The sequence below is a fragment of the Bipolaris oryzae genome (genome assembly GCF_000523455.1).
Source record: "Bipolaris oryzae ATCC 44560 unplaced genomic scaffold scaffold_74, whole genome shotgun sequence".
Lineage (NCBI taxonomy): Eukaryota > Fungi > Ascomycota > Dothideomycetes > Pleosporales > Pleosporaceae > Bipolaris > Bipolaris oryzae.
Window position 1 is genome coordinate 47,674 of NW_006911350.1, and position 23,824 is coordinate 71,497.

Genomic DNA, 23,824 nt, shown 5'->3' on the forward strand with positions numbered 1-23,824 from the left:
TGTTCAAAGTGCGGGGAGACTAGAGAGAGCTTGCCCGCCCCGTCCGTCTTGAGTGAGCTCGGAGACACGCCGCCAAAGCTCTCACTAGCCGAAACCCTGACATTTCTTGCCATGCGCCCTGATGAGCGGTCTCAAGCGCTCTTTGGAGGAGTCCTCTCATGACGGCGACAGGCCCTCGCCCTCGGACTCCTCTGTGTCCACAGTGAAGCCCGCATCGCCCGCCGCGCCCTCGTCCGCGAGCTCGTTCCGCAATGTGAGCGCGTGCAACCGCTGCAGGCTCCGCAAGAATAGATGCGACCAACGCCTTCCCTCGTGCGCTTCATGCGACAAGGCCAGCGTCAAGTGCGTGGGCTACGATCCCATCACCAAGCGTGAGATTCCGCGCAGGTACGAAAATCACACACGGGCTGTGAAGCCTTCTTTCTGCATTGGCCTCGGCTCAAACGCTGACAAGTGCGATAGCTATGTCTACTACCTTGAAACCCGCGTCGCATACCTCGAGACACTACTGCAAGAGCATTCGATTACATTCCAGGAAGCAGAAGACTTCAATCCGGCCTTTGCGCTCAGCGCATCTTCCTCGTCAAAGCCCGTATCCGCCGCTGCTGCTGCTGCGCCACCACCTCGCAATGGCACCACCTCGCAGACACCCACTCAGGTCAAGGAGGAGAGCGACAAGTATGATCGCGAGAAGCTGACAAAGCTTGTGTCAAACATTGGAATGGTCTCGGTGCAAGGCGCAAGCGACCCGCGGTACCTGGGCTCAACCTCCGGCATATCCTTTGCAAGAGTAGTGTTTGCTGCGGTCAAGAGCTCAGTATCGGGCTCCTCCTCTGAGCGCGGAAGCAACCGCGGAGGCAAGGTGCCGAGCAGCGTCGTCGACAGCGGTACCTCGATGCGCGACTCGTTCTTTGGCCTGCAGACCAAATCTACCATCCGGCAGGCGCCCTTTCCTGACCGAGAACTCGGGTCGCGTCTGGTTGAGCTGTACTTTGAGCACGCAAACCCGCAGATTCCCATTCTGCATCGTGGCGAGTTCATGGAGCTGTTTGAGCGCGTGTACGCCTCGGGGGAGCGGAACCGCACCTCGCGAGAATCGTACATGCTCAACATTGTCTTTGCCATAGGCGCTGGTATCATACTGGGCAGTTCCGACTCTGAGGGCTCCCCGACGTCGGACCACGGCCGTTTCCCAACCAAGTCACGATCATCACCACCGAGTAGCAAGAAGCGGCGACTTGCAGGTCACCAGCATCATCCCGAAGAGTACCATGCTTCCGCCATTGTGCATCTAGAAAACTTTCTGGGCTCGTCCCCTGCTGCGGACCGGCCCGACGGCTTCGGCGGTGGACTGGAAGAACTACAGGCTGTGCTACTTCTTGCAGGCTTTGCACTCCTCAGACCCGTGGCCCCGGGTCTGTGGTATATTGTCGGCGTTGCTGTCCGTCTTGGTGTCGATTTAGGGTTGCATTACGAAGACGGTGTGGGTATCGATGGGACAGCATCGGAAGACCCGACTATTGGGAATTCGACCTCCAAGACCCAAGGTAACGGCAGTGCAACGGCTACCAGCAGTGCCAATACCTCAAAGATCGACGCCAAAGAACGAGGCCGCAGACAGTGGGTTAGAGACTTGCGGAGACGGTTGTGGTGGTGCGTTTACTCTCTTGACAGGCTTGTGAGCACATGCGTTGGTAGACCATTCGTAAGTACGCCTTTTCTGGTATATTAGGTTTGTGGGAATCCTGAAACGGTAGTGGCTTGATCTCGGCTCTCTCCCAGTCCTCTGAAATGCAATTGAATACCTGAGAGCTAACAATTAATCAGGGTATCACAGATCAGATTGTAACTACAGAGTTCCCTTCACTGCTCGATGACCGTTACATTACCAAAGAGGGATTTCTGACACCGCCGCCCCACCAAGAAAAGCCAACATACAAGATTGTGGCCCACCATTATTTTCGGCTGAGACTACTGCAGTCCGAAATCTTGCAGGTCCTGCAGCATAGACAGGCACAGCAGGCAAGGGCAAGTGGTGCGAACAGACAAAACGAGTTTATGCATACTAAGCTACCCTCCCCATTCCTGGTCAATTTTGAGTCATTCCGAGCCTGGCGCGTCGATGTCGACAGGCGGCTGCTGGAATGGAAGGATTCTGCGCCGACGCAACAAGACGCTGGCGTGCAGTTTTCCCCCCTCTTTTTAGAGCTCAATTATTGGCAAGCACTCATCATGCTCTACCGACAGAGCCTGGTGGTGCCATCTGGCCTGCAGGACGAACTTGGCAACACTGGCTCCGACATGGGAAGTCCGTCTATGAGCAACCTTGAAGAGAGAGAAGATGAAGATCTGGTCTTTCTCAAGGTAGCCGAAGCTGGGCAAAAGGTGCTCAAACTCTATCGACAGCTACATCGGGTGCATCTGGTCAACTATACATTCCTGGCTACGCATCATCTTTTCATGGCGGGTAAGTGCATTTTAGATTTATTGCCAGCCGCATGCTAACATGTTTCAGGCATCTCCTTTCTATACGCAGTATGGCATAGTGTCCACGTACGGAGCTTATTGGTACGTCGGTGTAATATGCCTGTGATACAGGGTATATGCGTATAGTCTGATCTAGCTGACCACTGCAGTCACTCGACGACGTCGACTTTACCGTCCTAGCCGCCACATCCGTCTTGGGCGATTTGATCGACAAGTGCCCACCTGCAGAAGCGTGTCGTGACGCATTTGACCGAATGAGTAAGGCGACGATTCAGATGTGCATGTCAACGACTGGCTTTGGACCCCAGGCGCTGCGCTCCATGCCGCAGCTCCATCAACACTATCATTCACAAAGTTCGCCAAGCAAAACCCACTCGTCTGCAGATGCAGATACGAGGTCCGACACTGACATGCAGGGTTACGGCGCAGCAGACACAGCGGGGTTCTTTAGCCAACAACGCCAACATCAGCAGCAATCACAGCAGCCACAGCAACGGCGTCCAATACCGCGCTTCGACATGAACCTCAAGGACCTCTTCTCCGACGACGAAACAGACAAACGCTCCTTCAGCCGCGTCAGCAACCAGGTAAACGCCATGCGGCCCCCACCACCGCCGCTAAAACAACAACTCCAACACCCTTTCACCGCCGACCTCAAAATCTCCCCCCAACTCCGTCATCCCTCTCTCCAACAACAACAACAGCAGCAGCAGCAGTCACAGCAACAGCCCCCTTTCTACCCCCAAAGCCCAACCCAACAATCTAGTACCAACACCTTCTCCACCACACCCCCCGCAAACCCCCCAATGCCCTCCCCTTACCAAGTCCCTTCCTACCCCCCCTTCCCCCAAACCCTAAACTCCTCCTACCCCGACTTAGCAGGCTTCTCTGACCTCGACTTCCTTGAGAGCTTTCCCCTCCAAGGCGCTAGTGGTGGTGTAGGCGGCACAGCAAATAACGACGGCAGTGCTACAAGCGCAATGCAAGATGTAGGTATTGGCTTCGGCATGGGATTTGGAGATGGCACGCATGATTGGAGTGATGGCAATGGCTTGGATCTTTTTGATGGGTTTTTCTTTGGTAAGTTTTCCCCCTTCCACATCTTTTTTTTTGTTTTCTTCAGCTTTTCCGCTTGGGTGAAGGGGACGCGGGACGGCGGGGGAGGAAGGATACAACTTCCGCACCCATCAGACTATTGAAATAAAAACCGGAATAAGGATGTTTTGCTACTAGTTGTTGTTTTGTTTTTTCGCTAACGTATTTTTTTCTCCCCATATTTAGGTCCCGGTGGAACTGGTGGGTAGGTAGTAGTAGTAGTAGTAGTTGTTGTTGTGGTTAGTAGCGATTACGGCCAGGTTGCGTATGGAGAGGGGTTATGTACGTGTAAGATCAGAGTAAATATGACGTTTGCTTTTTTTCAACTTTTAGTCTTCTGTCTGGTTCAGCTGCTTGTGAGCGTGATGGTCTCCTCCCCCTCCCCCTTCTTCTTCTTTCTTCATTACCCAATTCCATCATGTAATACAAAAACTTCCTTGCTCCTTTTCATCCCAGCTTTCAACCAACATCCATACACAATCTCCCCTCCCCTGGTTCACTTGGCTGTTGTTGTTATTGTTATTATTGTTGTTGCCATTCCAGCCGCGTGGGGGTCCCGTTCTCGCGCGGCACGAGGAGAAACCCACCAAACCCGCATTTCCACAAACAGCCAAGCAATATGGGGGTTGGGGGAGCCGCGCATAGGCGGTGTGTGTGTGTGTGTGTGTGTACCTGGGGCTGAAATCGTGGGGGCGGGCCAGAGGCACAAAACCCAAACCCAAACCCAAACGTGCTATGAAGCGGCCCTGAAGGGAACTAAGATACGTGGGGGGAGGGGAAGGGATTCGTTCAAACTATAGAGAACAATCCCCCCCACCCAACCCCCCTTTTTTTTTATCAAAAAAAGCCAAGCGGATCCCGCCGGTTTCCGAAGTGGACATGGTCGTCTCCTTCCTATTTGGACAGGGGGGTTTCTCGCTTGTTGAGTAGAGTAGAGTAGAATAGAGTATTGTTGGGACTGGTGGATTGTGGACTGTAGAATGGTGTGTGTATGTGTGTGATTGGTAGGATGGATGAGATGAGGTTATATGGGATCAGCGAATGGAAGGGACGATGTGAATTGCTTGCGTAGACCTATTTTCGGAATGGTAATGGGTGATTGGTTTGTCTTATCGGATTTTGGTTGGGGACTTTGGTGTCTTGTCCCCTTTTGTGTGTAGCAAGGTTGGTTCGGCGAGTTGAACTCGTATAATTGCCGTCTAAGAAGATGAGACAGATGGTATGGAGCGATTATCTTTTCTCGCTAGGCTGGCTTGTTAGAAAAAATGACTTTAGTTGGGCATGACTTGTCTTGAGACGTGGAAATATGAATTGTATAATTACTTTTCTCTATACAAGACTATAATAGCAATGCTTTTCTTTCCGTGATTCTGTTATAGGCCTGTATTTATTCTCCAGCCATTGAGGCCTCGACTGTGAAAGCAAACAGTTATACAACTGCAGACACTAAACTCATGCTCGAAATGTCATCTGAGTCATTTCTGTCTGGACTGACATTTGAAGAGCAAAAGCCAAGACAAATTGAATGAAGAAGAAAAGTTTCACACAGCACACAGTCAACAATCACACAATAGACACTAAATTCTCAAACAGCATATATCGTACACAGCTTGAATGGAATAAACTTTTGAATTCCTTCTTCAGCTGACATGCAGAAGACTTGTCTAAGCTAACCAGAGCATGTGGCTCGGCCTGCCCTCCATCCTCTTTCGAGGAGCGGGCGACCACTGATCATAATCTTCATGGTATCGTCTTGAAGCTAACCGTTACTCCACCCAATGAACAAAAGCGCAAAAACTTAGTTCATCTGCCTGACGAGCTGGTTGATGAACTCCTCACGGTTACCAAGGTCACCACCCTCGATGAAGTGCTTGAACTTGCGGGTGCGGAAACCACCGGTAGGGGAGGAGAGCTTGAAGGGCCAGAGGAAGTTGGAGACGGCCTTGAAGTTGGGGCCGACGGTGTAGAGCTCGTGGATGATGTCCTCAATGCAGGTGATGCCGTACTTGCCGAGGTTCTCCTCGATGAGGGCGTTGTCGGTGATGGGCAGGCGCTGCTTGTTGACCTTTCCGTAACCGCGCTTGTAGACAAGCTCACGGACGGTCTTGAGGTTGGGGTATCCGTAGGTGACGAAGGGCTCGACAATCTTCAGCATCTCAGAGGTGGCCTTGGTGAGCTTGACGAAGACACCATTGTTGATCTGGAGGAGACGGAGAAGCTGGAGAGTCTTGCGCTTCTTGGGGTCGATCTTGTTGATACTACCGGGAATTAGTATGCGACTGGCCGTTTTGCGAAAATTTTACGTACCCCTTGATACGGACGACAAAGGCGAGCTTGGCCTCGGCAGGGACGAAGAAAGAGTTGTCGCGCTTTGCGGCACGCTTGGCCTCGATGATGTCCCTCTCGGCCTTGACGTACTCCTGGTTGTACTTGGCGGCCCTCTCCTTGATGACCTCGCGCTTCTGCTTGTTGGCCTAAGGAAATCTTAGCCAACTGTGCTACTCCTATCTGCTTACGCAGGTTTTGGGAGATTTTTATACCTCACGCTTCTTCTTCAGCTCGGCAGCCTGGGAGTCGGTGGCCTTCTGGTGAGCCTTCTGCTTCTTGAGCACCGACTCGGGGACGGCAATGTCATTATGGGTGGGGACGCTGAAGCACAATTAGCATTACGACAAGTCTGAGATGGCATTGAACTCACGAAGTGCGGGCCATTTTGCTGGTGGTTAGTGGGCTGCCTTGGTGTTGTCGAGACGCTGAAGAAACAAAGTTCGGTTGGGGAAATCGAAATTCATGTGCGGACGCTAGTGGGCGCGCCAAGACATCGAGCCGCGCTAATGCCCCGCTCTATTGGTCCACTCTTCGCCGCCTTCGACATTTTCCTGAGAGCTACCAACTTGCGACAATTGCTGCAAGGTCGCCAAGTTCAGGCCCTACTTATTCATATATTCAGAAATGGGACGAGGAGGAGGTCGCGTAAGTTGTCGCAACATGCGCCACATAGAAAATCTCACTAAATAAATTTAGGGCGGCGGTCGCAAACCATTCCGCGGCAAGAACAAAGGTGGACGCGGCGGCGGCGGTGGAGGACGAGATACCCGCACTGAGCCATGGTCTACAATTGAGCGCAAGAATGAGCTCTTTGAGAGCTACTACCGCATGGGAGGCTTCTTGGACGAGGCAGAATTTGAGGAAATGTGGAAAGCTCTCCAAGCAGACTTGCCCAACAGCTTCCGCTTCACTGGTACAAAGTCTGATGCTCTCGCTGTGCGTGAGATCTTCAAGCAGCGATATGTTCCAGCGATTGCGTCCAAGCATTTCGAGGGCAAGCCAGTCTCGCCTCCGGAACCAGTAGCAGCTTTTCCTGATGAGCTGGTATGGCACATGAAGACGCACAAGAAGATCATTCGACGACATGCGCCTTTTGCCGATTTCCAGAAATTCCTCGTTGCCGAAGCCGCCTCGGGAAATATCAGCCGACAAGAGGTTGTCAGTATGATCCCACCACACTTTCTCGACGTGAAGCCGGGTATGGTCGTTCTCGACATGTGTGCAGCACCAGGCAGCAAGTCGGCGCAGCTGGCTGAGATGATTCATGGTGACGAGGAGGAGAGGGTACAGCGGGTAGCGAATGGCGAGTCTGTAGATCTCAGCGCAGATGGAGACTACAGCGACGACGGACGCTCGACAGGTCTGCTCATTGCCAACGATTCTGACTACAAACGCGCCGGCATGTTGGTCCACCAGGTCAAGCGACTCAACTTCCCGAACCTGATCGTGACGCAACACGATGCGTCGATATTCCCCTCGATCGAGCTGCCTAGTCAGGGTGGCAAGAAGCAGTACCTGAAGTACGACAGAATCTTGGCCGATGTGCCTTGCTCTGGTGACGGTACAGCTCGCAAGAACCCCAATGTGTGGCAGAAGTGGACACCCAAGGACGGCCTTGGTCTGCACGGTCTTCAGCTTCGCATCTTGTTCAGAGGTCTACAAATGCTGAAGAAGGGCGGTCGTATGGTATATTCTACCTGCAGTATGAACCCCGTGGAAAATGAAGCTGTCGTTGCGGCAGCTATTGAGGCCTGTGGTGGAAACGCTAAAGTCAAACTCGTTGACTGCTCAGACCACCTCCCGAACCTCAAGCGCAAGCCGGGTCTTAACTCTTGGAAGGTCCTCGACACGTCATCCGTGACTGCCGGTGGAGAAAAGACTGCTCACATGTTCACCAACTGGGAGGCGTACCAGAAGGCAAGGGCCAAGTACGAGACTGAGGAGCCTGAACGCCAGTTCTCTACCAAGGTCATTCCCAGCTGCTTCCCTCCTATTGCAAAGTCCGAGGAAGAGCGCATCCCTCTTGAGCATTGCATACGTGTCTACCCACATTTGCAGGACACTGGTGGTTTCTTCATTGCTATTCTCGAGAAATTGGATGATATCAAGATTGCGCAATTACAAAGCCCAGAGACCCTCAACAAGGGCGATAGGACACAAGCCGAGACGACAACCGACTCTTCTGTTCCTACACCAGCGGAGAATGTCATTGAAGCGGACGCTACAAAGACAGATACTGCAGATGACGCCTCTGATATCTCAGCCCCTCTTAAGCGCAAGCTTGAAGAGACCGAAGATACTGAAGCGCCAAAGAAGGTCAAGACCGATGATGTCGCGGAGAATGGAGCTGTATCAACTCCAGCCACCGATTCTGCTACAAACGGCTCAAAACCTGCGGTTTCTAAAGGAGCCAGTCTCAAGCCTGAGAACCAGAACCAGGCCAAGGAGTACTTTGAGTACCTTTCTCCCGATGACGCGACCATCGCCTCCATCTTGGACTTCTTCGGCATCGACGAGCGCTTCCCGCGCGACCGCTTCATGGTGAAGAACAAAGAGGGTCTCTCTCTCAACAAAATCTACTACACTTCTGCCTTCGCGAAAACCATCATCTCGCAGAACAAGGATCGCGGCATGAAATTCATCCACTGCGGCGTCGTCATGTTCGTCGCACACAAGATCAAAGATCTCGACCGCACACAAGCCCCATGGCGCCTCCAAAACGAAGGCATCCGCATCCTTGAGCCCTGGGCCAAAAAGCGCATCGTCAAGCTCGAGAAGAAGGAAACCCTTCACCAGCTCATCCGCGAAATGTTCCCCAAGCTCCCCAAAGAAGGCGACACAGGCCTCGCCGAGGTTGGCGAACAGCTCCAGAAAATGGATGTCGGATGCTGCTTTGTCCGCGTGGAGAAGGACGAGGAACAAGGTATTCCATTCCGCATGGTGCTGCCTTTGTGGAGACATCCTGGTAGTGCGAATCTCATGGTTGACAAGGATGATCGCAAGGCTATGCTGCTGAGGTTGTTCAATGAGAAGGATACTGAAATTATTAATCATGTGGCTGACAAGGCGAAGGCGGAGATGCAGGCTAAGGAGGTGGAGGAAGCTGCTGAGGAAGTTGCCGAGGAGGCAAATGGTAGTGATGAGGAAGGAGGTGTTAGTCTCGATGCGGTGGACGGCGAGGATGTGAAAATGGGTGAGGATGCCTAGATGGTGTCCCTGTGAGTTGAGATATGCATGGGTGTGGGCGTTTTTTTCTTACTTATTTTTTTTTTCATATACTTGTCACGTACAGCTTCAGATATTCAACCACACATGAATGGTATCATGGATTTATGAACATTTTTTTTTGGCTGTGTGGACATCAAATTATCACTGTGAGAACATATTGTACGAAAAACATCAAGTGACCATTCTGAACAAAACTTCGTATCCCTGTCTTATCCTTTCTAGTCGTATCAAGGGCGTTCAACTTCACAGGCACATAAGCACAAACAGAATTCCTTTTCTCAAAACACCAGTCAACCCCATAAATTCAAACGGATATCAAATCCCTAATCATACAAAAAAACGTCTCATCTAGCATAACATTTCTCCATCAAACCCCAATTATCAACGATAATCATTCGAATTGTACGAATTGCGGTTACCCTGGTATCCACCGCCTCCTCCACGTCCACCTCGTCCGCCCCTCCCACCACGACTTCCTCTGTCGTCTCTGGGTGGACGATCACTGTAAGGGTTGCTGTTGTTTTGGTATCCACCGCTTCCGGGTGCGCTGCGTCCGAGGATCTCGTCCGCGGGACGGTAGAAGCGTTCGTCACGGAGGGAACTGTTGTTTGGGGCCTGGCGAGGCGGCGGTGCGCCGTGTTGCTGGTTGGAGTTGGCCATCCATGCGGGTCGTTGACCAGCGGGTGGTGGGACAGGTGGAGCGCCGTAAGGAGAAGCACCGCCTTGCCAGCCGCCTACACCGGGTGGAGGGACCCAACCTGGGGGAGGGGGAGGTAGAAAGTTCGCGCCGCCGGGTAGAGGAGGGAAGTTGCCGCCAGGGAATGGAGGCGCAAAGTTGGAGGGTGGTGGTGGATAGCCGCCAGCTTGGCCGCCGCCGTAGCCACCTCTATTGTTGTTATCCCAGTTGCCGCCTCCACGACCATTCTGGTAACCTCCTCGTCCACCGCCGTTCTGGTAGTCATTGCGGTTGTTGTCGTTACGGCGATCATTGTAGCCTCCCCGACCACCTCCACCACCTCCACGGCCGCGGCCACGGAAGCCACCGCGCTCGTTGGAGCGACGTACCGATTCGGCCTCACCAGGACTTAGGGCTGGTTTGGGAAGCTTGACACCGTCGAGTAGAACAGATTTGTGTGCTCGAGCGGAGGTCACAGTCGGCATTTCGTAGTATACCCTATGCATTGTTAGTAATTAGCTTTAAAGATGGAAATTTACCATGACATACCTCATTGAGCGGTCCTGGGTGATTTCAAACTCTGTTATGCCGTTGGCGTCGAACGGTGGCACAAGTTGGCTGTCCATAACAAACAAGTCGTGCGGCTCAACGTCTCCATGGAGAGCTCGACTCTTAGCGGGGTCAATCTTGTACTTTTGCTGACCCTTGCGATACAGAGCCTTTTCTACGTCATCAAAAAGGCTACACTCCTGTGAGAACATGAGAGTTTCCTTTCCGAATTCGTTTCGCTTCCTCTCATCATCTGACAGCTCAGGGTACTTCGTAGCCATGGCGGCAAGCAGTCGCTTCTCGTCAATGAATGGCAAGACAGCAACACCTTGCCAGGCGAACTTCTTGCCATTGAGGTCGATGGGAAAGTCTTCGGGGTAGAAGTCCACAATGGAGCTGTTGGGGTCTTCCATGAGTACACGGAATGGTTCAGGGATGGCATGGTTGGATGCAGCAGGCAAGACACCCATCAGTTGCTCGTATGGATGGAAAGGCTTGCCCTTCTCGAACAGCTTGCGAGGGTCCATGTCTTCGAGACCAACAAAGTCGGCAGCGAATGGGGCATAGTGGTGAGGGAAGTACCATGTCCACGAAGGGCAGCCTTGCATATAGTAGGCCAAGACCCAGCAGAGACCTTCAGCATACTGACGTGCGACTTTGTTGCGGAAGGCAATGTCGTTGGGTGCAACACCAAATTTCTGCTCGTAGTAACGCTCCTCGTAGCCTTCTTCCCAGAGCTTGATAGTATCCTCTGGAGTGCCATCGTCGTTTTTCTTGGGCTCGGTAGCCTGGGTTGGAGATTCGGGGACGACTGGTGTGTTGCGTCCAGGCGTCCCGTTGTCGAGGTCCTCTATGTCATCTGCCTTGCGCTTTCCAAGATGGACAGGCGTTTCAGCACCAGAAGCGGATTCGGAAGCTGGCTCAGACGCTGGTGCTGACTCAGGCTCCGGGATAGAGGTACCCTCAGCCTTGGCCTTCATCAGCTCCTTGAGCTTGGCAGCCGCGCTTTTGTTGGCTTGGGAATCCCGGGTATGCATAATGTCCTTGTGAACATCGCGTACCTCCTTCGACTGGGCCTGCTTAGGATCAAAGAATACGATGCCTGCACTTGTGTAGGTGTCTGTTGTCTCCTTTGCACGCTTGAATCCTGGGGCCGAAAGGCCGTTTTCGTCGGTTCGTTGACGTTTATTGGCGTTGCTATGGGCCTCACGTCGAGCCCTGTTAGCTGCCTGGCGATCTTGGACTTCCTTACGCTTCTTGAAGATGCCGGCCTCCCGGGTGGCAAGAGCTGAAAGAATCTGCTGTACGCGGCGCATGTCAGGAAACCCATCCTTAGTCACATAGTCATCCATATCAGCGGCAAGATCTCGCCAGATGCTAATGAGCAGATCGATACCCTGGTCGCGAATTTCAAGACTAGGCAAGTGTGGCAAGAAATCGTTACCGACAAAGAAACACATAAAGACCCAGTCATCGAGTGAACGCTCCAAGTCATACTTGAATTTGCGCTTGGGCGTGTCCATTTCAACAGCCAAATACTCTCGCAGGATATTGGTGTGCAGCCAGATAAAGGGCTTGAGCTGGTGTTCAGACATGGCCCATTCCTCATCAGCTTCTTCTTCAGTGAGCTTCTTGCCATCATCAGGGAATTCACAGTTGGTTCGGATATGACCTTTGCGCCCACAGCGGGTGCAGACCTTGTCCTTACCAGAGTCGTAGAAGACGTCTTCTCTGAGAACACGAAAGTAAGGCTCATGAGTGGCAAGACTCAGCATGATCAAGTCGGCATCCAAGCCGTAGATGACGTGCGAGGTATTGGGGTCATGTGTGGGCATAGCGCGTTGAGAGCGAATGAAGTTCATGATTTTGTGTTCTCCTTCACCAGGCACAGATGCATCTGAAATGATGACTTTCATGTCCTTCCACGAAGGGTCGGTTGTGAACTTGTACGCACACCAGTATTGAAGACTCTCGGCAAGAAGATGCATGAAGGGTGTACCAGGGGTGATTGCATTAGAGTCCCAGGTCTTTTCAACGACCTCTTCGAGACTATTAATGTCCTCACCACGGCTGGCCTTTTGTGAGTTGAGGATCTTCTGAAATTCTGCACGCTCGTCGTCCTTTTCCTTTGCTTCTTTGGCTGATCGGAAACGACGCGATCGCTGTTGGTTCATTTTGGCACGGGGGGCAACACCATCGACAGCCATGTAAAGCAGCTTACGGGGACGCACCATGCCGAGGACGCGGTCAGTGTACTCGAAAATGGCAAGCATCATGTCAGCCTCAGTCTTGGGCGCGGGCTTGTCTTCGGGATGCGAGCATGGATGCACAATGCCGTTCATGTCGAGGTACAAGTTGTCGAACTCCTCACCGTTGGGGTTGGGTCCAGTACGGTCTACGGGGATGACGGCATCACCGACTTTTTTGGGCAGTTCCTCTTGCACAGTTGATACGATCTTGGGGTATTTCTGGCTGAGCCAGCGAAACATGGCGGGAACACCCATTGTGGCGGAAGGCGCTCAGTGGCGCGGTATATAGGGGAAGGGTGCGAGGGTTGTACGTAGAGGAATGGGGGGAGTGCAGCGATGGCGCAAACGCGTGTGCTAGTGCTCTGGAAGTGTGGGTAGTATTGCGAAGATACTGAAAAGGCTGGAAAGCGCGGCGACTGACGCTTCTATCGATGAAGCGCCCCTTAGAAAGAAAGAAAGAAACTGCCTGGCGGCGAATACTGTGGCCCTCCTACTGTGTAATGGCGCTGGAGGCGATATCTAGCAGTGGCAACAAGAAAAAGAGCCTCCTGGAATCGCAGGCTTCTTTGGCGCGCTGTGGCCGAGTTGCGCGTGTGATTGATGGGGATGGGGGTGGAGTGTTACGGTGAGAAGTCGACAAAGACGCGCGAGGGTACAAGATTCACTGCCAAGACCAAAAGCCGGGGCTTAGCCGAGCAACGTGCGACCAGGGTGCGGTGTGAGCGAGCCGCAGCCCGTGCGCCGAATTATACGTGGAGCTTCAAGGCACGGGTGAATGCTGTCTTCACCTGTGCGGGCGGCAGTCACGTTGACTGAACGAGGACGCCGGGCTGATCCGATGGTTCCTCATACATATACTACATACACTCGCATGAACATTCACCCAATCGCTGCCTCTATCCCTGCCATGAAGCCATAGCCCGCCCAGTTTCTTCAAGATGATGCGAGTACTCGAGGCCAACGCGCCTCCCAAGCAGACTGCCACGGATACTATCAGCACGCTGAGCGGGCGCCTGACCAGCGCAACCCTCCTCGAAGATCGCCGCGCTGCCATTCTCGGCCTCCGTAGTTTTGCAAAAGAATACCCCGCCTCAGTCGCATCAGGAGCGCTGCGGGGACTCATCACGTCTCTTACCAAAGATGGCGACGATGTGGACACGCTCAAGGTGGTGCTTGAGACACTGCTCATGCTCTTCCACCCCGATGAGAACAGCCCAGAAGCCTCCGAGGAAATAGCCCTATGGTTGGCCGACCAATTCTCTCAAGTATGTGCTTCCCTTCTGTGCGCGTGCTTGCTAGTGCTGAGCTTATGGTAGCGACAAGACAACATCACTTTGCTCGTCGACCTCCTGGAGAAGCCAGATTTTTATTCCCGCCTTTACTCGCTGCAGCTGATTCGCGCCATCTCGCAAGCACGACCCCAACGAACCCAAGAATGTGTCCTCACAGCCCCCGGCGGCATCGAACGACTCGTCGCAACCCTCGATGATCCACGAGATGCCATTCGCAACGAAAGTCTCATTGTACTTAACGACTTAGCGCGCTCCTCGACTGAACTCCAAAAGCTGTTTGTTTTTGAGGATGCCTTTACTAAGATATTCAACCTGATACATGCCGACGGCGGGCTCACACAGGGTGGCGTTGTGGTCCAGGATTGTCTGAGTTTGCTAGCCACTCTCATTCGCTTCAATGTATCCAACCAGACCAACATTCGAGAGATGGGTCATGTCGCACGATTCTCTGCACTACTTCCTGGGGGAAAGAAGCCAAAAAAGGCACGTCCCACCGTAGAAGGCGAGGATGACTGGGTTAGTCCGCAAAACGATAAGAACGTTTGGGGTCTGCTTGCCATCATGCGCATGTTCCTCGTCAAAGGGAGTCCAGGTACACTGCAAAACCAAAATGTTTTTCAACAACATGGCCTTGTCCGCCAGCTTCTCAATATTGCTTTCGATCCTGCAACTGCAATGCCCATCAAAATCGAGGCTCTCAACACTTGCGCCGACCTCATCAGAGGCAATGCCAGGCTACAAGAAGGTTTTGCCCAAGAGCAGGTTCGGCCCATTGTTGAACCTGTCACGAATGGTGTGGCTTCTCCAAACGGCACCGCGCAGGTATATGTTATCGAAGCGCTACTCAACCTTGTGCTCTCCCCTGCATCCAACGACCTTTTTGATTTGCGCAATGCAGGATGCGAGTGTATCAAGGCCTATTTTTACAATCACGTGCAGATCCAGGAACATTTCCTTAACCGAGCCATCGGTGGACACGAAGGTGGTGATGAGACAGCGAATGCGCTGACTATACTGATGGCGGGTTCGCAGGTTCCTCCAACTGGCGACCCCTACAGGATTTGGTTTGCAGCAACCCTCATGTACCATCTCATTTTTGATGATTACCAAGCAAAGAATACACTGATGCAAGTCAAAGAAGGCGATGCGGAAAGTGGCGAGGAAGTCGTCACATGTATACAGACGTTGACTGCAAACCTGATTGCAAGTCTACAGCTCGGCGAAGACGAGCGCATCTCCGTCGCCTACCTGATGCTCTTGCTAGGCTGGCTTTTCGAGGACGCCTCGGCAGTAGATGACTTCTTAGCAGAAGCCAGCAGTTTACAAAGTCTAGTCCAAGCCGTATTGACACCGGGAGAGGACCGTGTCTTGATTAGGGGTCTGTGTGCAGCACTGTTGGGTGTTGTGTATGAGTTCTCAACAAGGGATTCACCAGTGCCGCGACGCGAACTCCAGCCAATACTCACTTCGAAGCTTGGCCGCGACAAGTACCTTGACGCCATCACGGGGCTGCGACACCATCCTCTTGTGCGCGACTTCGAGGTATTACCCCGCAATGGCGGAGGTGGCAGCAGTTTACCTGATGTGTTCTTCGACGAGACCTTTATAGACTTTTTGAAAGACAATTTTAGTCGCTTGTCGCGAGCGATTGACCGAAATCCGAATATTGAGCAGCATCAGTCGCATGATGGCGTTGATCGAGACGTAGTTGATGCGCTACGTGGCGAAAGAGATGAAAAGGAGCAGATCATCCAAGAGCTTCAGGCACAACTCATGACCCTGGAGCAAAAAATAAACAATGAGCAAGCCGAGCATCGCAAGACGCAGCAAGCAGCAGAAGAGCAAAGAAATACGCTAAAACGCATCAATGACAAATTGCACGACGACCTCGACAAGGAAATCGCGAACAAAGATCGCGAGCACCGACAAACCATACTTGAGACGGAGAATAGGTACAACCTTCAAATCGTTGCGCTCAATAACAAGTTACAACAAGCTACCAAAGATGCAAACATTGCCGTCGCAAAGGTCAAGCAAGAATATGACGGGAAACTGCTCGATGCAAACAGGATACGAGCTGAGCTGGAAAGTCGACTGGGTGCCTCAGACAAAGCTCTGCAAGAGGCTTCGGAGAAGATTCGTAGCCTTGAGCAATCACTGAACCAGGCACGTGATGAAGTGGCTACTATCACGGAAACCCTGCGTAATGCGCAATCGCAAGCACAAAAGAGTGAGGATGAGATCAAGAAGCTCAAGGAGGAAAAGGAAGCACAGATCAAGAAATTAGAGGACGAAAAGGAGGTGCAGGTCAAGCGACTCGAGGAAGAAAAAGAGGCAGCCCTCGAGCAATTCAAATCAGAAAAGGACGCCCTACAGTCGAGCGTCGACAAACTCAACAAAGAGAACCAAGATCTCAAAACCAAAGTACAAGACCAAACATGGAAGGTCAAAGACGCAGAGGAGAAGCTGCGTAAAGCTGAGTCGGGCGCGAAGTCGACAAAGGAGAAGGAAATCAAAGAGCTGCAAGAGAAGCTACGTAAAGCCCAAGAGAACGAGAAGGAGAAGACGACCGAGTTGGAGGATCTCATCATGGTACTCAGTGATCTTGAGGAAAAGAGGAGCAAAGACAAGGTATGTTGTAATTTAAGATTAGGTACGGACTATGCTAATGATTGTAGGAACGTCTCAAAGCTCTTGGGCAAGAAGTATCTGACGACGAAGAGGATGATGACGACGATGATGACGATGAAGAAGACGAAGACGAACAGGAAGACAGTGACGAGGATGATGAAGAGGAAGAGAAGAAGAAATAGGACGTTGTTGTCCCCACATAGCCGTAGCTCTGTGACTATTTATAGTTTTGACAGCAGGCCAGAAATGCTCATACATGTTATCGGCAAGAACACTAACTCCAACGATCCATACATTAAAGTCACATGCCAATTGAATGCTCATGCAACTGACTCCCACTGCAGGCCCAACTCAGCTCTGCATGAAAACTCCTAAAACACCATAGCCCCTCCGTCGACAATAATATCCGTCCCATTAATATACCTCCCCGCCTGACTACACAGCAACACGACGGCGCCCGTAATCTCCCACGGATTGCCCATCCTGCCCATGGGATTCCTCGAATTCCAACTCGTCCGCGCTCGCTCCAGCCCCTCGCCCTCATTCAAAATCGTATCCATATACCCAGGACTCACACAATTAACCCTGATGCCAAAACTGCTCCATTCCGCCGCCAGACTCTTGGCCAGCGACAACAGCGCCGTCTTGGAGGCATTGTACGCGGCCTGTGGCTGGGGGAAATTCGTATGGTGGGCTGATATACTGGCCGTGAAGACGATGCTTCCGCCCGTTTTCTGGTCGCGGAGCTGCCGCGCAATAGCTTGTGCGCAGAGAAAGGAACCGGTGAGATTGACGTCGTGGGTTCTGCGCCATTCGTCGGGGGTCATGTCGATGGCGTGAGTGCAGCCGACTACGCCGGCGAAGCAGAGGAGGGTCGAGATTGAGCCGAGGACTTTGAGCGTGTCGGATAGGGCGGTTGCAATGGCCGTGTCGGAGCGCACGTCGACGGCCATGCTGAGGATGCGGGCGTGCGGGAATTGCGTGTGCAGCGTTTTGAGGGTCGAGAAGGCGGCGTCGGGGTTGAGGTCCCAGAGGGCGAGGCCTGAGGCGCCGTGTTCGAGGAGGGCGCGGGCGGCTTCGAGGGCGAGGGTGCCGGTGCCGCCGGTGACTTGGAGGAGGGGTTAGATTGAGTTGTGGGTGTGAATGGAGACGTACTGATTGCATTGCCCTTGACTTGAAACCTATACTGAGCTCTTTGAGCTGCTGTTAGCCCCTCTGGAGGTAGTTGAGGAGCAGTGAGAGGATTGTCTGCTGTTGACAGTGTCATTTCTGGCAGTTGTCTGTTGACGAGCGCTGCTCGGTCTTCTCCGTCTCTGGCCATTTTGGTGTAGGTACGATTGAGCAAATGATCTGATTAGAAAGAAATCTTTTTTTTCTCCTGCGCTTCTCTGTATTAGAGTTTACATTTCGGAAGAATATGAAGGCTATTTTTATATTTGGTTGCCGGACGACAGATGTCCGCGTTTTTCTGAGGTATGGTGGACCTTCCTTCGAGCTTAAACATGACGTCGCGAGGCCTGCCCCGCCCCCACTATTAGGTGGACGTTCATCCGTCTGGGGCTGTGGAAGGTTTGCCGAGCGTCTAGGGACGACCTAGAATAGATGTTTGTGTGCTTGGCTGAGTGATCATGGTTTCTTAATTTGTCATGTCCCAGAACTGTGCGGATATCGACTTGTGCAGAGGCAGTAGGCTGTCAGTGTGGACTCAATGCGAATGCAGAGTTTGCAAATGTACATGGACAATACGATACAAGGTGTTCAATAACTATGGACAAAAATACTATCACATTATGAGTTTATGGGAAAAGAGGTGCGTATTATCCAAGAAGTGGGGCCTGTACAGGGCCTATCAAGTCAAATCCAATTCTTTGGTAGACGGCGCAAAAAGCATCTGTACCAAAGTATAGACATGTAGGTGTACTTTTTTTGTACCAAAAGCCAAGATAGGCGCATGCAGCCACCACAGCCAGTGTGCCTCAAAGGGGCAATTTTGTAAACACCCATGGATGACGGGTGCCCTTCGGTGCCCCTCGTCCCCTGTAACCGGGCACCCAAATAGAGGCCGCAAGTGTGCCGTTGAAAGCGCCCCCAAGTCCGCCATATGCCGTCCAAGATACCGCATTGGGCAAGTATCAGGATAGCTGTAGATTACTTTTGCCCTTCGTGCCCTTTTTCGAGCAACCCATGCTCCCGGGTCGCCCAGCCCACCAGTGCAGCCATGTCGACGAATAAGCATTGCATATGCCGCTGTCACGTCCACCCACCCCTCGGTGCCCCTTCACGCGCCCCCTCCTGCCCCTCATACCCATTGATTCCAATCGTACGGTGCCCGTATGCAGCCATATCTCAATCATGATCCTGCCTGAACCACTGCCAGAGCTGCCTCTTGTCCAACACAACAAGCCGCCTCCGCCTTGCGCCCGGTCATTGCGCCCAGCCAAGCCTCTCACCGATTCTTGCTAAACCCCGCAAACAATACACATGTGGTCGACAACCCTCACCGCAACCCACGGTAGAAGGGCCAAAGTAGGGTTTAGTCGCCCAGCTAGGGATTAAAGCATGTCGCTCAAACCGCCCCGATAGTTCAAACCCGCCTCTTACCATCCACTAGCGCCAATGAGCAACGCTCAGGGTAGCTATACCCGCACCACCATGCCCTTGAACACAGGGTATATCGACTTGGTCCTCCCTGTCCCAACACCAGACCCTCCAAGCCAACTGTTCACGATAGGCTGACTTTAAACTCGTTGGAGCGGACTTCCCGCTTTCCCTGCAGTAAAAAAAAACGCTGGTGGAGGATCGGAGGCGCACGAGACTTGTAGCAAATAAGGGCCCGTGACGTCTTGCATTATCCAACCACGAGTCAGCATCCGGGACCCGCTTGCCGCGTCGTTTGGGTCTCTCCATCCCACCTTTATGTCAACTTTGTTCCAAAGCTTCCTCCGTCATCATGTTGTCCTAGATCCACGCGCCTTTTCAACTTCTTTTCCTCTTTAGACCTTTCTACTCCGGCATTTTCTTCTTGTTCTTTGAGCGTCTTCGTTGTTGCTTGTTTTTGGGCCGTGGCTTTTGCTTGATCAGATGTCTTATCTACAAAACTCGCTGCGGAGATTCCGCCGCACGCAAACTCATAATGTCGACACTTTCCGGTTACAGCCGCTTGCTGAGCTGTCCGGCTCGCTCGGAGACCTGGGGACGTTACTACCTCTCATGACTGCGCTGGTTATATCGAATTCGATATCGTTACCCTCTACACTGCTCTTCACGGGAGCGGCCAACATCCTCACAGGCCTTTCCTTTGGTCTGCCTCTTCCAGTTCAGCCCATGAAGGCCATTGCTGCGGTAGCTATTGCACGCAAGTTCTCCCTCAACGAGAACGCAGCAGCCGGAGTAGTGGTAGCAGCGCTGGTAGGCCTCTTCAGCGTCACAGGCCTGCTCAACTGGGTAAACCGCGTAACGCCCATTCCAGTTGTAAAGGGCATTCAAGTTGGAGCTGGACTCTCGCTATGCTTGAGCGCTGGATCAAACATGCTTCTCCCGTTGACCTGGACCGGCCCATGGTGGGGCGACAACCTCCTCTGGGCCCTAGCAGCTGTCCTCCTACTCCTCTGCACCTTTGCCTATCCCCGCATGCCATATGCAATGATTGTCTTCACAGCCGGCATCATTCTCTCTCTAGCCTCGCCCCAGGACGCAGACATCACAGTCCCCGAAGCAGCAATCCCCATTCTTCATCCGTCAGGCCACGACTTCTGGACCGCAATCTCAACCGCTTCTCTCGGCCAGTTCCCCCTCACAGTCCTCAACTCCGTCATAGCCGCTTCAGCCCTAGCAGCTGATTTCTTTCCTTCCCCACCCTACCCCATCGCCCCCACCGTAACGGAACTCGGCGTCTCAGTCGCCGCAATCAACCTCGTAGGCTGCTGGTTCGGCGCCATGCCCGCCTGCCACGGCTCCGGCGGCCTCGCCGGTCAATACCGCTTCGGCGCCCGCAGCGGCTCAAGCGTCATCATACTCGGCTCCCTGAAATTCACGCTGGGTCTCGTCGCTTTCTGGAAATCCCCATCCATCATCACGCTTCTCGCTAATATCCCCAAATCCCTCCTCGGCGTCCTGGTCCTCGCTGCTGGCCTCGAACTCGCCAAAGTAGGCGAGAGCGTAAATACCGATGCGCGCGACTTGCGTGTGCTGGAGCGCGACCTCACGTGGGATGGTAAGAGGGTGCGGGAGCTGGATGAGCGGGATAGGAAGGAGAGGTGGACAGTCATGCTGGTTACGGTTGCGGCACTGCTTACGTTTAAGAATGATGCGGTCGGCTTTGTGGCGGGGCTCGCGTGGCATTGGGGATTTGATTTTGCGAGGAGGGTGCAGGGGTGGCGCGGCGAGAGTGAAGGACGGGTGTGGATGACAGTTGGACATGGACGGGATGAGAGTACGGGGTTGTTGGCGCATACGGAGTCGGATACTGTTGCGTGAGGAGAGAGGGGTTTTAATATCGTATCATGACTTAAGGTACCAACATCACATTTACATCATATCCCCCTTCTGCAATTACAATAACTCGCTTCTAATATGTTTGATGAAAGCTAACCCATCAATACCAAAGGATACAAATTAACCCCAACACTCCTCTCTATGTATCTCTTTACCCACCCCTTCCTCTCCCCCTTCTCCTCCGTCTCTGCCCCGGCACCCGCGGATTATGCCCTCTAGGCACCACTTCCCCTCTAACCCACATCTCCTCTCTCTCCTTAAGATCAATCCACCGCTCATCCACTACCTTTCCCCTTCCCTCGGCCCTCCTCCTCGCCGCCCTCCCCGTAACCCCATCCTGTACCATCAACTCCATCCCAATACACTCCTCAGTCCCTTGCTCGTACATCCCGAGCACGAGCGCCGTGCCCGTCGCATTATACGACGCCCGCGGATCAATAACGTCCGTATCGTGGAAGCGAACGAGGGACTGGGCGAGAAGGGGGTCTGGGTACGGATCGGCGATGCCGTGGAAGGTTAGGGTGTGAACTGCGCCTTCGGTGCCTGCGTAGAGAGAAGGGGATGTCGGGGAGGGGATGGATAAGGCGTAGACGGGGGATTCTTGGCGGAGGGTGGAGAAGTCGGCGCGGTAGGCGGTGCGGGGTGGAGGGTCGCGGGGGTGGAGGTAGAGGTTCCAGCCTTCGGATATTGATTTTACTGAGGAAGTGTTGGTGTTGTTGGAGATCCGGGGCTTGGATTGTTTTTTCGGAGTGGATAAGGGGATCGCTGTGTAGGTGCGGGAGCCAGAGAGGCGGAGGTCGAAGACTTTGATTAGGGAGTGGACGGCTACGCCGGCTACGATGCGTTGTGTGCCTTGGGCGGCGAGGGAGTAGATGGGTGAGGTGTCGGTTGGGTCTCTGTATATCTGCTCGAAACCGCGGGAAGAACGCAGGTCGTGCAGGCGGATGAGGCCGTCATAGCCGCCGGAGAGGAATGTGTTGCCTCCGTCTAAGCTACCGTGTGGTGTGCTTGGTATGGTGAGTATTGAGTAAACTGACATAGGGCGCGGAGTGGCTGCATTGTCGGTGACAATATTAAAGCTGCGAAGGGGCACAGGCATGAGGCCGTCAGGGCCAATATGGTATACCTCGATTGGTTCTACGTGTGCTTTCCGGGCTACGGCAATCTTATCGTTGGACAGAAACTCGCAAGACCATAGCCCGCCATATTCTGTACCTGCCGATGTCGTCTTGACTTCGGAGGCGGGTTTGATCTTTTCTTGCGACGTGTGGTCGCGATCTACAGCATACAACGCTAACGATGAGTCTGCTAGTGCAGCGGCCACCACGGGCGCGCTTGAAGAAGATACCGAAAGACCATTTACACCTCTGCGGCCGGTTTCGTACTGCTGTACAAGTGTCTCGTCTATGCCAGGGTTGACACTAAGTAGCGACAGTTCGCCCGATGCAGTCCCGAAAACCATGTCTTCGCAAGCCAAATTCCGCTGATGCGGCCGGAGCAGCTTCAGTCGGGTGATATCATCGCGGCCTTCAAAACTGTCGGGGATTCTGTACGTGAACCACGTGTTCAGGTGTTTGAAAGAGTCGTAAGCCCACGTCTGGTCAGGCGCGTCTTCCAGATCCTGTTCGTGTTGCCTGATCTTCTCTATGTTTGCACCAGTTTCTTTTATCCTCAAAATGATTTGCGTGCCCGCCGACCATGCCAGTACTTCTCGTCGCTCTCCCCAACCACCGTACATCTCTTCATAGCTGTCGATGCTGGGTTGATAGCCCATAGTTTGCCCCTGTGGGGGTCTCCATCTTTCAGGCCGCCAGGTGTTGAGACTTGTGGTATTCCTCATGGGCTCCAAGTATGCTGCAATGAAGCCTTTGCGGTTCCAGTTGCGATATAATGTCGTGAGGCCATGGACGGCGACACGAGCATCTGAGTCGAGCCCACCAAAGCCAAATCGGCCTTTGAGCAAAGCTTTCCACCCGTCGAGCTTTGCAAAGTCGCCTAGACGACGACATACTAGCGAGAGATTGAGAACATCTTTGGGACGGTCAAGATGTCTCGTGATTAGCGAGAGGATCTCATTTGGGAGTGTGTTTAGAGCCGCCATTGTGTATCCGGCGGCGGGTTTCACGGTCGAAAAATATATGGTCCTAGCGATGGGGCGGCCGGACCTCGTAATAACTTGCTGGGGCCGGTGATGAGCATGATTGCTGGTGGTTGAAAAATGAGTTGTGCAGCGTAGGATGACGACAGGAAGCTGGCTTGGCAGGCGTTTGCACTAGCAGCCGGTGAGTCACGGGCCAGGAGGGAAGGGTGGGCAAGTTCGTTCTTTGAACTGTCTCCTCTTGACCTCCACTCATACACTGCGACTTCACGTTTCAAGCCCACGTCATCTCACCCATGTTGTTCCCAGCAACCACGTTATTGCACCCGATTCCCGGCCGTGCCCTTCCCCTTGGTAGCCTTGCTTCAATTAGCCGTCGGAATGCACCCCCAGCACAACTTATCAGCAGCCAGCCACGACAGGGCGAAACCGCCTTGGCTGCCACGCTACCAGCCCGAGCCGTAAGCGATTAACGCGTCCCTGACATTAAGACGCGCCAAACAGCCGCTCACAGAGCGATATCCGGGCTATCGATGTCTGATCAACAAAGTCGCTTCAATGTCCGACTCGGGTCTTTGCCAAGCCATCCCCTGTAGACGAACTGCACTGCCATTTATGAGGAACAAACGTGACAGCCCCGCACCTGGACTGCCTCCGGTATCTTGTCGGTCGCTGTCGGGCGCACTCGTTTTCCCTA

At 53.1% G+C, this 23,824-nt stretch overlaps 7 protein-coding genes across 7 annotated transcripts; 4 read left to right on the top strand and 3 right to left on the bottom strand.

The window, feature by feature from the left end:
* Positions 1-121: 121 nt before the first annotated feature.
* COCMIDRAFT_37182 (uncharacterized protein) lies at positions 122-3,791 on the top strand (the record flags this gene model as incomplete). Its single annotated transcript, XM_007690242.1, has 6 exons — positions 122-387; positions 463-1,705; positions 1,828-2,467; positions 2,516-2,568; positions 2,637-3,567; positions 3,769-3,791. The coding sequence occupies 6 exons, from the start codon at positions 122-124 to the stop codon at positions 3,789-3,791; spliced, it is 3,156 nt and encodes a 1,051-aa protein (XP_007688432.1).
* A 1,589-nt stretch (positions 3,792-5,380) lies between these two features.
* COCMIDRAFT_26715 (uncharacterized protein) lies at positions 5,381-6,294 on the bottom strand (the record flags this gene model as incomplete). Its single annotated transcript, XM_007690236.1, has 4 exons — positions 5,381-5,840; positions 5,890-6,056; positions 6,123-6,231; positions 6,281-6,294. The coding sequence occupies 4 exons, from the start codon at positions 6,292-6,294 to the stop codon at positions 5,381-5,383; spliced, it is 750 nt and encodes a 249-aa protein (XP_007688426.1).
* A 240-nt stretch (positions 6,295-6,534) lies between these two features.
* Positions 6,535-9,117, top strand: COCMIDRAFT_5709 (uncharacterized protein; the record flags this gene model as incomplete). Its single annotated transcript, XM_007690228.1, has 2 exons — positions 6,535-6,555; positions 6,607-9,117. The coding sequence occupies 2 exons, from the start codon at positions 6,535-6,537 to the stop codon at positions 9,115-9,117; spliced, it is 2,532 nt and encodes an 843-aa protein (XP_007688418.1).
* Positions 9,118-13,550: 4,433 nt separating this feature from the next.
* Positions 13,551-16,717, top strand: COCMIDRAFT_5711 (uncharacterized protein; the record flags this gene model as incomplete). The annotated part of the gene is made up of 3 exons (XM_007690229.1): positions 13,551-13,877; positions 13,929-16,535; positions 16,583-16,717. The coding sequence occupies 3 exons, from the start codon at positions 13,551-13,553 to the stop codon at positions 16,715-16,717; spliced, it is 3,069 nt and encodes a 1,022-aa protein (XP_007688419.1).
* A 189-nt stretch (positions 16,718-16,906) lies between these two features.
* COCMIDRAFT_96626 (uncharacterized protein) lies at positions 16,907-17,856 on the bottom strand (the record flags this gene model as incomplete). The annotated part of the gene is made up of 2 exons (XM_007690259.1): positions 16,907-17,643; positions 17,691-17,856. The coding sequence occupies 2 exons, from the start codon at positions 17,854-17,856 to the stop codon at positions 16,907-16,909; spliced, it is 903 nt and encodes a 300-aa protein (XP_007688449.1).
* A 1,760-nt stretch (positions 17,857-19,616) lies between these two features.
* Positions 19,617-21,011, top strand: COCMIDRAFT_96592 (uncharacterized protein; the record flags this gene model as incomplete). The annotated part of the gene is made up of 1 exon (XM_007690260.1): positions 19,617-21,011. The coding sequence occupies one exon, from the start codon at positions 19,617-19,619 to the stop codon at positions 21,009-21,011; it is 1,395 nt and encodes a 464-aa protein (XP_007688450.1).
* Positions 21,012-21,180: 169 nt separating this feature from the next.
* COCMIDRAFT_5714 (uncharacterized protein) lies at positions 21,181-23,130 on the bottom strand (the record flags this gene model as incomplete). The annotated part of the gene is made up of 1 exon (XM_007690230.1): positions 21,181-23,130. The coding sequence occupies one exon, from the start codon at positions 23,128-23,130 to the stop codon at positions 21,181-21,183; it is 1,950 nt and encodes a 649-aa protein (XP_007688420.1).
* Positions 23,131-23,824: the final 694 nt, after the last annotated feature.